The sequence below is a fragment of the Maniola jurtina genome, chromosome 15 (genome assembly GCF_905333055.1).
Source record: "Maniola jurtina chromosome 15, ilManJurt1.1, whole genome shotgun sequence".
NCBI classification, from domain to species: Eukaryota; Metazoa; Arthropoda; class Insecta; order Lepidoptera; family Nymphalidae; genus Maniola; species Maniola jurtina.
Genome location: NC_060043.1, coordinates 13,254,617 through 13,269,176, shown reverse-complemented (window position 1 = coordinate 13,269,176; position 14,560 = coordinate 13,254,617). Strand labels below are relative to the sequence as shown.

The 14,560-nt window shown below is 36.7% G+C and overlaps 2 protein-coding genes across 3 annotated transcripts in view; one reads left to right on the top strand and one right to left on the bottom strand.

Annotated features, from left to right (window-relative positions):
• LOC123872881 (unconventional myosin ID) overlaps nucleotides 1-5,896 on the bottom strand; it is a 38,851-nt gene extending 32,955 nt beyond the window's left edge. Inside the window, exon 1 of the mRNA XM_045917478.1 lies at nucleotides 5,679-5,896. Within this exon, the coding sequence (XP_045773434.1) occupies nucleotides 5,679-5,767 (89 nt within the window). The 5' untranslated portion in view covers nucleotides 5,768-5,896. The remainder of the gene's footprint in view (nucleotides 1-5,678) is intronic.
• A 941-nt stretch (nucleotides 5,897-6,837) lies between these two features.
• On the top strand, nucleotides 6,838-12,949 carry LOC123872882 (forkhead box protein J3-like). Of its 2 annotated transcripts, none has more exons than XM_045917481.1 (6): nucleotides 6,838-7,425; nucleotides 8,682-8,805; nucleotides 9,432-9,578; nucleotides 10,231-10,396; nucleotides 11,153-11,227; nucleotides 11,305-12,949. In XM_045917481.1, the coding sequence occupies exons 1-6, from the start codon at nucleotides 7,232-7,234 to the stop codon at nucleotides 11,544-11,546; spliced, it is 948 nt and encodes a 315-aa protein (XP_045773437.1). In that variant the 5' UTR covers nucleotides 6,838-7,231; the 3' UTR covers nucleotides 11,547-12,949. The 2 variants fall into 2 exon arrangements, with proteins under 2 accessions (XP_045773437.1, XP_045773436.1); XM_045917480.1 differs by having other exon boundaries at nucleotides 11,150-11,227.
• Nucleotides 12,950-14,560: the final 1,611 nt, after the last annotated feature.

The following is a 14,560-nucleotide window of genomic DNA, read 5'->3' as shown; positions in this document are numbered from 1 at the left end:
ACACTAAATCCACGCGGACGAAGCATCATCAAGTAGGTACATTTTTAACATTTCATCAACGCTAGTATGATACCTATACCCAGTTACGCTAAAAGCTTCTCCCTTGTTAACTCTCGCGACCTTTTCAAGAGAATCAGAGCACGAAAAAAACCATTTAGCGAACGTAACGTACCTATCTACGAAACTGCCACTTGAGAGACGATGTGCGCTTTTTATATTACAGCCATTACTTTAGGAATAGAAAAGTAGAAAGGTTAGAATAGTATAATTTTGTCTTTCTAGAAATTTAAGAGATCTAGAATCCGAAACATTGTTTATTCTGTGTCTGTAATTTGGATAGCACGCGAATCCTTGACATTTTCTCTAAGTTTTTAACCCCCGACCCAAAAAGAGGGGTGTTATAAGTTTGACGTGTGTATCTGTGTGTCTGTGTATCTGTGTATCTGTGTATCTGTCTGTGGCATCGTAGCGCCTAAACGAATGAACCGATTTTAATTTAGTTTTTTTTGTTTGAAAGGTGGCTTGATCGAGAGTGTTCTTAGCTATAATCTAAAAAAATTGGTTCAGCCGTTTAAGAGTTATCAGCTCTTTTCTAGTTTTCTTGTAGAAAAGAAGGTTAGATAACCGTTAGGTTCATAATATTCAAGTGTCAATTGACAAATGTCAAGCTGTCAAGATGGACGTTGCCTAGATATACATAATTATTTATTTGAAAATGATTTGTCGGGGGTGTTGAAAATTTTTAATTTACACTTGTCTACAAATTATTGCATATTACCTACTTCGTCCAATTTAGTAACTCAAGCGATAGAGACATACCTACACGTAAGTTGCACGAGATCGTCTGCTGCGGAGATCCTAGCTGGAGACCTTCGTCCAGGATGTCTATCGGTTGAGAATATAATGACCAGTTACAGCAAAACAGCGAAGTTATTAACTAGTTTTACGTAAGTAAATAAAAATACTAAATAACTATAGGTATAATCACGTCTCCCAAACCTGCACTGATAACGACACCGGCCGCCGATAACGCAAGTACCTACCTATCCATTAGTAATAGCCGACAAGAATGCAAACCTGACGTGAGCCATTATCTATACTGCCGAGGATTTGAACAATAATATACGTTTTATACTTTACTGTTGCACCACCTAGTCAACTATAGTGCGCGACAGGTTGACATGGCAAACGGAGTGGCGACGCCCCGCACACCCGCACAGCTCTCGCGCTAACCCGGTGCGGATGACGTGCGGGTGTGCGGGATGTCCCCCCACCTCATACCACGATTGCCATATCAACCTGTCGCGTACCTACTATCATACTTCATACTAATATTATAAAGGAGAAAGTTTGTATGTGTGTGTGTGTGTGTGTGTGTGTGTGTGTGTGTGTGTGTGTGTATGTTTGTTACTCCTTCACGCAAAAACTACTGGACGGATTGGGCTAAAATTTAGAATGGAGATAGATTATACCCTGGATTAGCACATAGGCTACTTTTTATCCCGGAAAATCCAAAGAGTTCCCACGGGAATTTTAAAAACCTACATCCACGCGAACGAAGTCGCGGGCATCAGCTAGAAATTGGATAATTTTCTCAATCTCAGAGGTGTGTCGAGTTAGATGCATTTGACGATTCAAAAGTATGTACTTATAAAAGTTCATTCGAATAATATGGCCTGTTTTAACTCTAAGTAATGACTCATGTCCCGGCCACATTAACGGCCAACAACGCGATGTTCAACGGCGTTTCCCGTTAAACGTAGATGTAGCTACGATCTACGTACAACGACGTTCACAGTGCCGTTTGGCGTACGACGATTCTAATCCTAATTCAATTGGCCGTTTAACAGGGTCTCTCCGTCACTCGTTTCATACAATCGTAGTTCCAATTTCATTTGAATATTAAGCAACCAAAGTCCATGAAATTTTGCAGACATATTCTAGAAACTAATATCTGTGTCTATGGTGTTTTAGATTTTTCTAAAAATATGTAGTTTTAAAATTACAGGGGCTCAAAGATTTGTATGAAAATTTCTAAGACCGCGTAACTTTGAAACCGAATATTTTAACAGAAATCTGGAAAACCATAAACATAGATATTAGTTTCTAGAATATGTCTGCAAAATTTCATGGACTTTGGTTGCTTAATATTCAAATGAAATTGGAACTACGATTGTATGAAATGGTACGAAACGAGTGACGGAGAGAGCCCTCTTAAGAGTGGCCACTCAGTTTAACGCGTTGATTATCGCGATAATTATGGTGTTTTTGGGCATTGACGCTAACATTAATGTGGCCCAAGCAGAGAATAGTCAAAGAACGCTTTATAAGCCTATAGGTACATCTCAACCAAAGTGAATTTAGTCTCTCGTGGTCAAACAGTTTAATCTATATCCAATCCGAAAAATGACACACCAATCTACGTATATTAAATCCTGGTCATATTTTTTCACAATAGCTATCAACAGCTGCTCGATTGCGGGAAAACTGCATCAATCATTATTACAATTGCAATCGTTGTGATTGGCTGAATTTATGGTATTCTTGTTGTAACAATACATTGTAGCCAATAGTGAGCGAGCGTCAACCAATCAGAGATGATGGCGATCGTGACATCGTAGCTGTCATTTTACCGCAATCGAGCCGCTGGTTGCCCTAAAGAGTCATAAATTGTTGAACCCATTGTTATGGTTGTAACATTTTAAGGACCCGTTTTTATGCGAGCTTAATACACCCAAGACAAAAAGGATTTATGGCTATGGTCTCGAGTTCTCCGCAGGAAAAGGGTTTATGCCTTATGATTATAACCGCTGAACGTTTTAAAGTAATGTGGTATTGTACAAAGGGAGTGAGTTTTAGGGCTCCGTACTCGAAAGGTGCCAAGTGCTACCGGGACCTTATTATTAAGACTCCGCCGTCCTTCTGTCTGTCATTGGGCTGTATCTCGTAAACCGTAATAAAGAACTTTCCACAGTACCACATAGGCACAACAAATAATAAGTAGGTATTTCAAAATGACCAATATGAAAAAAAAAATGAAGTGTTATTTCTTGTACGATGGTAGGGAAACCTTATTGTGTGAGTCCGACTCGCACTTGACTGGATTTTTGTATAGAAATAGTAGAAAATTTATTTATCCGTCCGTCCTCTTTAACCCCCGACCCAAAAAGAGCGGTGTTATAAGTTTGACGTGTCTATCTGTGTACCCGTCTGTGGCATCGTAGCGCCTAAACGAATGAACCGATTTTAATTTAGTTTTTTATTTGTTTGAAAGGTGGCTTGATCGAGAGTGTTCTTAGCTATAATCCAAGAAAATCGGTTCAGAAAGTTATCAGCTCTTTTCTAGTTACTGTAACCTTCACTTGTCAGGGGTGTTATAAATTTTTAATTTACACTTGTATAATAAGTAATTCATATTAAAAAAAAAGAAAATGCAAATAGTCAAAAATAAATCAGAATCGACGGTACTGTGTTTTCGCGCGGTTTACGGGCTTTCGTGCCGCGCGCAATTCGCATGCGAGTGAAGAGCAGGCTTTATGGTTATTACCACAGTATTCTACGCGAATCGTGAACTGAACATTCTGTCTGTCTTCATTCAAAGTAATGATGCGGCACACAATGCCACAATGCCACAGTGTAAACTGTTAACCATTGAATTGCTCAGAGAAATGAAGTCGTTCAAACAATCGCGGTTGAAAACATCACCACGCTGTGGTCTCATAACATTTTCCTTAATATTAGGTTCTGGTATTTTCGACTATAACTGCGGAAATATTACGATAACGAAGTTATTTTAAGTAGGTACTTATTTGGCTTTCCTCAGGTAGCCAAGTTATCAAAACCTCCTGATTTTGATACCTTGGCTACTTGTTCCGTGTTGGTTCATTGAAAATGTTCTGTAAATTAAAGCTGTTAAATAAATTGAGTAATCTATCAGTAAATTAAGTGTGAAGCAAAATATCAAACTGCTGCTCGATTACGGGGAAACTGTATCAATCATTATTACAATCGCCATCGTTGTGATTGGCTGAATTTATGTTATTCTTGTTGCAACAATGCATTGTAGCCAATAGTGAGCGAGCATCAACCAATCAGAGGTGATTGCGATCGTGACATTGTAGCTGTCATCCTACCGCAATGGAGCTATTGAGAATTTGTGGGTTTACGCCTGTACCTTTGCTTTTGAGTGTAATACTTATTCCTAATAGAGACAGCTAACTAGTCAGTTCATAAGGAAAAACCCTTCCAGCTTAAGCGATGACATCAGGCGATGACGGCGCCATTGTCTCTGCCAGTGTCATCACCGCGTATAGGTCTTCACTATAAACAATGCCAGACTATAATGACTTACTACTAGCTGTGATAGCCTCCTATTCGGAGGTCAAGGATTAGGTACCTCTTCGAAGTTATTTGCGTTGTGTGCATACTTATATATCACATGTTTTAATTGTGAAGGAAAACATCATGAGGAAATCTGCAATGCCTGATAGGTCTCCGGTTCTCAAAGGAGGAAAATAAAAAAAATACGGGCCAAATTGAGAACCACCTCCTTTTTGGAAGTCTGGTTAAAGACACGGAAGACGCGCGTTACGCTTGTGTTTGCCATGTGTTGCTGTTATTCCAAACTGTAATTTTTAAAGTTTAGTATTCCAGTACGATACCACACAATAAGAGATTAGATAATTTAATTGTAGTGCCATAATTGTTCCAAGTTCTAGTGATATGACAAAATACTGAGTAATGCATAAGAACTTACTCACCATATTTAAAGTTATTTATTCATGCATAATATTATGGATCTGTATCACAAGCCCCAGCAGGTTACTAGCATCTTGTATAACAACTTAATAAAATTGGTTTCATGCACCTCATTTGCAAGTATAATCAGTGTATAGTCACAATTATTACCGAATGTTTACACCTAATAAATAAATATAAGACGTCATGTTCATAATCATTATCATGATCAACTAATATGTATGTAAATCAATCAACTGGTCTACACAATTGACTATTTAATACTGAATTGCAGTCCGCACCTGTTTTGGACTCACACGCTGATGTTAAGATTATTGGTAGCTTTGCACAATAATAAAATACATCATCAACTCATCGCTGGCTCACTACTGAGCATGGGTCTCTTCTTAGAAATAGAAGAGTTTGGCCTTACTCTGATTCACACACCACTTGCTCTGATTGGAGTATAGGGATACTATGAAGCAGATTATGTGAAAAAAAAAATTCATTAAATAGTATGTACTCGAGTATGGTATGTATGATAAGTATAGTGGTAAATGAGAAACATGTAGAAAACAATACCAGCTGTGAAGTAGCTAATTAATATAATGAACATTGTTTATTCAAGTGATATTTGCCAAACACTTTGTGAAAAGGTTTGTATCGTTGTAAATTTAAAACTTACTTTATGTACAAAAGGTAAATAAGTACTTACAACATTTTAAAAGTTCTTGATGTGACAAAAGTCATAAAAAGTTCAAAGAGTTATGCTTCAGTTTCTTCCAAGAATTTAAGACGCATATCAAAGAGGTCAAAAGCATTTGCTATATACATATCAAACATATGCTTAAAGCTTAAAGAAATTAAATACCTACATAAGTATAAAGTTGTGAACAAAGTAAGCAATTTCAAACTTTAGATAAAGTGAGGATATGGGTTACCTCAAATGCAAATTTTCGATAAAGTTGTCCGCAGTCAAATTGTCCAGCAGAACAAAGTCGGAAACCCCGACCTCCGGTTGCGTCGTCATTTTGCACGAGCCACCCTTTCCACATCAACTAAGTCACAAATGTTCACAAAGTAGCAACGAATTCTAGCGCGTTTTTAATAACAAACCGTTAAAATAAAATAACACAAAACACAATCACCCCCCTCACACGACGCGCAAAAACTGACAGAAAATTTGTCAAAATTCGAATGACACTTCCTCAACTGTCATTGTCAGATTCAAAATTTTTGGCGAGGCGTACACAGAGCACACGCAGTGCTTGGGCACATATCAGTGTTGGAAAATAATCGATTATAAATCGATAACCATCGACTTAGGTAACAATAAACTCACTATTTTTGGAGTTTTCCCTTTACATGTGCCTTATCTTTTAAAGCATTGCTACCTGCCACATTTCTTGATTCTAGATCAACGGTATGTACCCCATAGATTTTTGTCTTCACTATCTATATGAAGTGATCCTATATAACTAAAGGTATTTTATCTCCTCTGGGGACACGGAACCCTAAAAATAAAAACCTTAAATATAAATGCAGATCTTATAATTATTTTTATTATTATCTATTCTCAGTTAACGTAAAGTCCGTACAACGTGACTTCTGACGCACCACTAATTTTATGCGTCTGGATGAAAATTTTGGAAAGGATTCGTGCATAATTTTTTTTTCATCTAGTCATGTGATTAAAATAGTATAAGTCATACTTTGACCACAGCTACGACTTTCAAATAGCTGATAAAAACTATTCCGATAATACGGTTCACCGCTATTATACGGACTAAAATCACGCGGTTCAGTCTTTGAGATTGCCCGTTGCCACACTTCAAAATATGCGATCCATATTAACAATGAATGCATTTTCAGCATTTGACTTCACAAAACAAAAACTTATAGAATTAGTACTATATAGTTAGTATATATACTTCTTACTTCCATGCCAAAACTAAATTGCATCAATTTTATTTTTCATTGTGGAAGTCTGAAAGAGCAATGGGAAACGTTAAATTAAAATATTTTTTATATCTATCGATTAAATCGGCTTTAAGAAAAATTTTAGTCTGTCCTGTATCATCTTCAAGTTCGTAATTTCAATAATTATCTGTGCGCCGCCATTTTCCTTGTTGTAGGCGCCTCAAATGTCATAATAATTTCATTTTCTGAAAATTACGTTTTCTTTAATGTTTTACGTTCTTTTTCATGTTTCATTGATGTCTCAAGCTATTTCTTGTCCTAATTTCGTTTTGTTTGCATTCAATTTCGCAAATTGTGTTAGTGATTTCTGCCGACACTCCAAGGATTTATAATTGATGTTTTACAATGAAAATCAGAGATCATCTTCATAAAAGGTAGCGAGTGATTCCAACGCCCACAAGACATTGTTACAAGGGCTACGCAGTGCGTTTGGATTCGTTTTTGGCGCGTGACATTAAGCTATGGATATGTGAAGATAGTCGGTTGTGAAAGTGCGTTGTATGTATGAGGAACAATGAGCGATTCGCCAGGAGTGGAGTGGCTGCCGGCGTACAGCCCCGGGCCCCCGCGGCATAGTCCCCTGGGGCCCATCCCTCGCTTCCTCTACGAAGACGTGCAGCCGCTGGCGCTGCAACAGGAGAACAACAACAAGGAGTCTGAGCTCTCACAGAACACTAATAAAATCAAACATGCCAAGCCAGCTTACAGGTAATCACCCACTGTTTTCCTTAAGAACAGAAACCTTCAAATTATTTATTCATGACTCACTGTGTATGATATTCGCTCATATTGTATTCTTACTTGAATGGAAATTGAGATATCATAAAAAAAAAAACAGTTTAAAAACTTATACTACCGTATGTGTATGTTCAACATTCAAAACGTGGAATAAAACACAACTTTATATGTTTTTGATGATTATAAGTAACTGAATAATTCCTGCGACTGTGGTTTTAGGTTTTTCAAGAATATGGGTTTGTTTTATTTTTTTGCAAGGAAATAAATAAGCTTTGTCAAACAATTCCAATATTTATTGCCTTACTGCTCCAAATTAAGCATAAAGCATGTTAAACTTGTTCATATATTACTTTTATTTAGTCCCGAGTACTAAGTATGGTATGATAATATTTTTTATGTTTGATGTACTGACTATATTTTGCTGAGAGCTGTGATAGCCTTGTGGTTAAGACATCCACATTAGGGACGTCAGGTGTTTGATTCCGGGCATGCACCTCTAAATTTTAGGAGTTATGTGCGTTTTAAGCAATAAAGTAAATACCACTTGCTTTAACAGTGGAAAAAAAAACAACATGAGGATATGTGCATGCCAGAAAATTCTCCATAATATTCTCAAAGGTGTGTAACATTTGCCAATCCGCATTTGGCGAGCATGGCGGACTATAGCCTAATGCTAAACCTTTCTCATTCAAAGATGTTCTGAGACTCATGCTTAGTATCAGGTTCTTCTAGCTGGTTTGACAGCTATACAGGGCACTTCAGACCCTGTATCATGTTGACCGTTGCTGAACTATTGTGATAGCCATTTGTTTTACAGTTCTTGTGCCTAAGAACAGCAGCAGCTTCTTGGCCGAGATGTTTTTCCCCTCCTCCTGGTACAGTATCTTTCCCTAGGTGAAGACTATGTTTATGCATTAGTGCCTGACATTGACAGATGATGGTGTAGAGGCGTTTCCGCATCCTCTTTACAGACCCTACACATATCCATGTCTTGGAGCTTGAGGTTGATATGTCTGTTCAGACCACAATGCTCCATTAATGGCATGCATAAATTTTTCCATGTCTAGTGCTTCCGAAGCAGCCTTCTTGTTCAAGGTTTTGATTAGTGCTCTGGAGTGGGTTGATCATGATGATAATGAAATTTTGCAACTATGTATTGTGATTATTATAGTAACCTAATCTTTCATAGTAATTAGACCAAGTTAAATGAAACATTTTCCTTCCAGCTATGCAAGTATGATCAGGCTGGCTATCAGCAGTTCACCCAATGGCAAGATGACACTCAATGAGATATATAATTATATTTGCAATGCATTCCCATACTACAAGGAAGCAGGGAAAGGTTGGATGGTAAGTCTCATGATCACACTAATAAGAGGAAAGTTTGTATTTGTTATGTTTGTTACTCTTTCATGCCAAAACTACTGCACGGATAGATAGATAGATAGAAGTCTTTATTGCACACATAAACACATGTAAAGGAACACAACACAGTAAGAAGAAAACAGAAAAAATATTGTGTGCAAAGACGGCCTTATTGCTTAGAGCAATCTCTACCAGGCAACAGATTGGCTGAATGGATGGCTGAATGGAGATAGCTTATACCACGACTTAACACATAGGCTACTTTTTATCCCGGGAAATCAGAGCTCCTGTTTAAAGCACGATTAAAAAACTTATAACCTCATGGATAAAGTCATAGGTATCATCTAGTATTATATACATATGTTACACATGTTTATTCCCCAACTTTGTCTGTGTGCATTCTAAGAACTTCTTAAAATTCTTAGGGAGGATATAGAAATGATATGATGATGAATATAGATGATGCCTACAATTTTGTCTGTGTTGATGTAGGGTTTGAAAATCCTGTGGGAACTCTTTGATTTTCTGAGATAAAAAATAACCTATATCATCTCTTTTGCTTTTGGTTTCTTATTAATTTTTTCATCAGCCGTATTTGTTGTCTATTTTAGAACTCGATAAGGCACAATCTATCTCTGAACAAGTGCTTCATGAAGGTCGCTCGCAGTAAGGACGACCCTGGCAAAGGCTCGTACTGGGCGATGGACAGCAGCTACAAAATGGCGGAGGTGACGCAGAGACGCAAACGCAGCCTTAGGGTAAGTTCCTAGCTTATACTCTATCCATTTAGATATAAGTTAGTATGAGGCTCTCTCTGTTATGTAATTCTATACAAATGAAAAAGACAAAAACTCAGTGGGCGTTAACCATTTTGAGTGGCCAACCAAACAAATACACAAACTACTATTATTATACATACAAACTGGGAAAGGCTTTGCCATATTTGCTCTGTCTGTTATCTCAAAAGTACAGTTTACTATGGTAAACTGTCATGACAAAAGTACGGTAAAAGTATGCTTTTACTATACTTTTGTCATGACAGTTGACACAGTTCTGTAAATGTAGTGACCCAAATAATTTACTTGGCAGGCATTTATTTATTATCCAACATCTGGTATTTTAATACCATTAACTGATTATATTTGATAATATAATATCACATAAATAACCCCGGCTTAGCAAAGCACTTATGCTTATATCATTGAATCATCATTGATGTAAAATTGTAATAAGTAGTTTTTGTTTTAATTATTTTTGTGCAAATCGTAGACAAGTGTATTGTATTGTGCTAAGTTTGAATCAACAAACCATTTAATCAAATCTTGAGGAAAACTCGAAAATAGCATACAAAGTCCAATAAAGACACTGCTGGCAAAGTTATTTTTATTAAAGTTGGAAAAAAATCTACAGATGGCCCCATACAGTCCAGAATGCAGTTCAAACAGTAGCGGGGAAGTGGGCGTGTCAGGCATTGATGCTGCGCCCACGCCGCCCGCAACACCCACGACGCCCACAACGCCCACGACGCCCACCACCGCAGTCATTAAGGAAGAGCCAACCGTCAAACTGGAGAACAGTGAGTATGGATTTTGGAATTTCTGTCAAACGTCATTGTAGTTGCAATTTTGCACATTTGCATTTTAGGTTTTTTATGGTTTCTAGCTGACTTGCCTCTGCTTTGCTTGTATTTCTGAAAATCGTTTCTACTTAGTGAAGGTTTTTTTTCTCTCTCGTCTGGCTTTACAAAGATTAGCCAAGGTCAAGTTTGTAGTTATTTGTAACAAGTTAGATAAACTATACAAGTATGGACCCCGTCTGTGCCGGCGCTCGCCAACACACGCATGGCACCCCCTTAGAGCGCTTTCCAGTTAGTTTTAACAAAAAAAAAAACTCCAAAAAGGCAGAGCACGCCCGCCAGCTAACACCAACACAGACGAAGTCTAGTGAAGGTTTACATAATAGAGATAACCTATAAGTAAAATTGTAAGTATCTAGAGTCTAGACCCAGCGGTTTGAGCTGCTAGAAGAAACTAACTTACACGATATTAATATCGTGTTAGTTAGTTTCTTTTATATATTACTAGCTGATGCCCGCGACTAGGTCTGCGAGGATTTAGGTTTAAACATGAGAAATTTTTGATTTTCCGGCTCAAAAGTAGCCTTTGTCACTCTCCAGGTCTTTAACTATATCCATGTAAAAATGACGCCGATCTGTTGCTCCGTTGCGGCGTGACAAGCATTCGACGTCACTATGTATTTACGATAGGGTTCAAAATATTCCATAATTATTTACATGAATAACATTAGAACTGAATATTTTGTTTTTCAGCAGATTCAAGACATACAGACGACGCGTTAACGGCGCTCATGAACGAAGAATTGATCACAGATGCTGACATTAGTAGAGGTAACCCATCACATTACAAACTCACAGTACTTTGGTTAGCCATATCGATTCCACTTTTTTTTTTCTATTTATTTCAGAGAGTTGGTGGTGGTCAGGCGCTAGACGACACGTTTGTGTGGTCCGTCATAGCGCTTTAACGGACGATTATGGAAACTTCCTCGACACGCGGCACCACTGCGACTGTCCGCTAGACATCATGCCCACGACGCCCACAACGCCTACGATGCCCATTACGCCCACAATGCCCATGACGCCCATCATCGCAGACGACGTGGGTGTAGATGTTCTGCCCACCACCCCGCCGTGGCATGCATTATAACACCGCGTGCGCCTGATGCGTGAGTGGAAACATACTAAAAACTACATGTAGACGTATTTTCGTACTGTATTGTATTGGAACGGTGCAAAAATATACGAGATATGGGTATCCCCGTTAACTTTTTTATAGATTATGGGTACCAATTTATAATCTTTGACAAAAAAATGGCTTGATGGGTACCTGTTGAATATTACGTGTAGAAGAATTTACGCATTGTGACGGGGCAAAAATACCCGGATTATAAATTTGGGTATACCCGTAAACGTTATTGCATTATTGGCTACCAATTTATGATCTTATGACCAATAAAATGGCTAAAAACAATGTTTCAATAAGTAATGGATATCTGTTAAATACTACGTGTAGACTTATTAATGTATTTCATACTGTATTGTACTGTGAAGGGGCAAAGTTACTCAAATTATAAATTTGGGTATCCCCATAAACATTATTATAGATAACGGCTACCAACTTGTAATCTTATGTGAAACAAAATAGCTAGAAACAATGTTTCGTAAATTATTGAGTATTGGGAACCTACTGAATACTACGTACAGGTGTATTTACATTCTAAGTAACTACCATGATAATTTTAGTATCAATATTTGATATAATATCACGCCACACTTCGAAAGATAGTCTTAAAAACATGCACAATTTGCGATTGTTTGCATATCTACGATGCTTATAGCGCCTACCTTGATTGGAGGATGCTATGAGCATTAAAATTGCATATAAAAAGAAACGCATATTTGTAACGACTATGACGAATAAGGTTTTTTGAAATTTGGTATCATCAAGAAAATGGAATTAGCTGGCTAAGATATATTATGACATTTTTGGCGTTTAATGGTTTATGACGTCATTCGAACTACAATATTCCAAATTCGAATGACATTAAAGGACAATATGTGGCGTGCACTTAGTTTTGCGATCAGTCTAAAAAGATTGGGAAATAAAGTACGGTAGCTGAGGCACGCGTACGAATAGGGGGTCTTCCAACACTGGAGGTTAGGGACAGGGTCGTCATTCTAGCATCTGGGACCCCAACATCTATCGTCTTTTTGAAACAATATGTCCTAGGGTCAACTTCGCAATCCACTGAGCTTTCTGTTACTCTGGTTCTCCTACAGATCTCATCATTTCTGATTTGATCACGCAGAGAAACTCCAAGCATAAAAATTCTCTCCATCGCCCGCTCAGTTACTGAGCTTTCTTATGAGGCCCATAGCAACCATGTCTCCGATCCATTACGGAACATTTTATTCATACATTTTGAACCGCCAGCGTTGATGGTTATCCAGGCATAACAGTTTTTCTCAGTCGAATGACAATGTCACTTAAACTTGGTTCAATTTTGGTCCGCTTATTTTGGCGCCAAAAACTAGGTCTATAGATGTAAATGACTGTAAAGATTGTATTGTTAGAGTTGAAACTACGTTTGTAGTTATAGGTTTAGTGTAACAGGTATATGCCAGTATTTTGAAAGTTATTTCAAAAAAGGTTTATTTGATCCGATGTTTTGCGTTTACAAGAATTTTACAATTTCGAAAAAATGTCATCTGTGGAAATGTCTTTTAACCTCTTTTAGATAAAAAAACGGGGGTTGTGTCTTTGATGCTCTCTTTTTGTTTGCGTCATCGTGAAGGATAAGATGTCAGTCAGTTTTTTGTGTTGATATAAAGCTGTTGGATAACTGGCATAGGTATTTTGTTGAGATCTCATGAGTCAAGTCCTGGTCAAAGTTACTCCACATTGTTTTTACAGTGTAAAAATTGTGTATGGATTCATTTTTTTAAATGCAAAAACTGTAAACCAGGGTGTAAATTGTGATAGTCTGCAAAAAAATCTTATTTTTTTTTCTTATTTTGTTACATTTCCACTGAAGACAAATAAAAAATAAAATAGACCATTTTGAAAGTGTGTTCAACTGTAATATATATACATACATATATAGCATAGTGTCTATGTAGTAAACTAAGTTGTATCTAATAAAAAATAGTAAAAAAAACTTTTTTAAAAACAGTAAGTAATAAATGTAAATGAATAACATATCTGCCAACATATACATAATATACCTAATACATAGATAGTGGGTAGTTACCTCTAAATAAGTGATCGTTTGAATGTTTTTGATTTGTATTCATAAATTTTTACTGCTCCTAGGGATCCATTAGACATAAGTTCTGCATCAGTCATTTCCTTTAATCTTCTCGAGTCGATGGTTACCTCAAGCATGGGCAATCCAAACGCAAACGCGATAGCTCGGTTGGTAGCCTCGTGTTGCATTTTTTTTTAAATTTAATTATCCAGATATTTGCCATGCAAACATCAGTAAATGCATTAGATGGTCTGTTATCCATCTGTCACAGCAGTGGCTGTGGCAAAACTGACAGCAAAATATATTGTATAATGGAACCCTTTGAAACTTCAATATCCCCTTTTTACTATGAATCAAAAAATTGAGTAAAACCGGAAGAATATCGTTATAGAACGAATTTCGCTAAGGGTGATTTTTATCGATTTTATTTATAAAAGGCGCCTTTTTCTTTTTTAGTACTTTCTTTGATAGTACCTATTCATCTTTTTTGGCCAGTAAAAGGCAGCCTGTTCGTTAAATAAAATACCTATCGAGAAACACTTTTTTTTCTAACGGTATCTTATTTGCTATTAAAATGATAATAAACTGAACCATAGTTATATTGTATTAGTAGGAATATCGATTATTATCATTTGTTACAACCTTGAAACATGATATTAACAGATTGTTTTTTTTTTTTTGAGAACTAGAAATTTTAGAAAAAGAGAAAAATTTGCTCACATAAATTTTTTTTTTTGCAAATTTTTATATTTTATTTTATTATACAGGAAATGTGTATATACTAATAAATATATATGTATATATATTTGAATAGAAAATAAAAAACACTATTTTAATCGATGATTTATTTGAACGAGATATTATTATTTTTCACTAAAAATAAATTAATTTGTTTCAAAAACAGAGTAGTTAT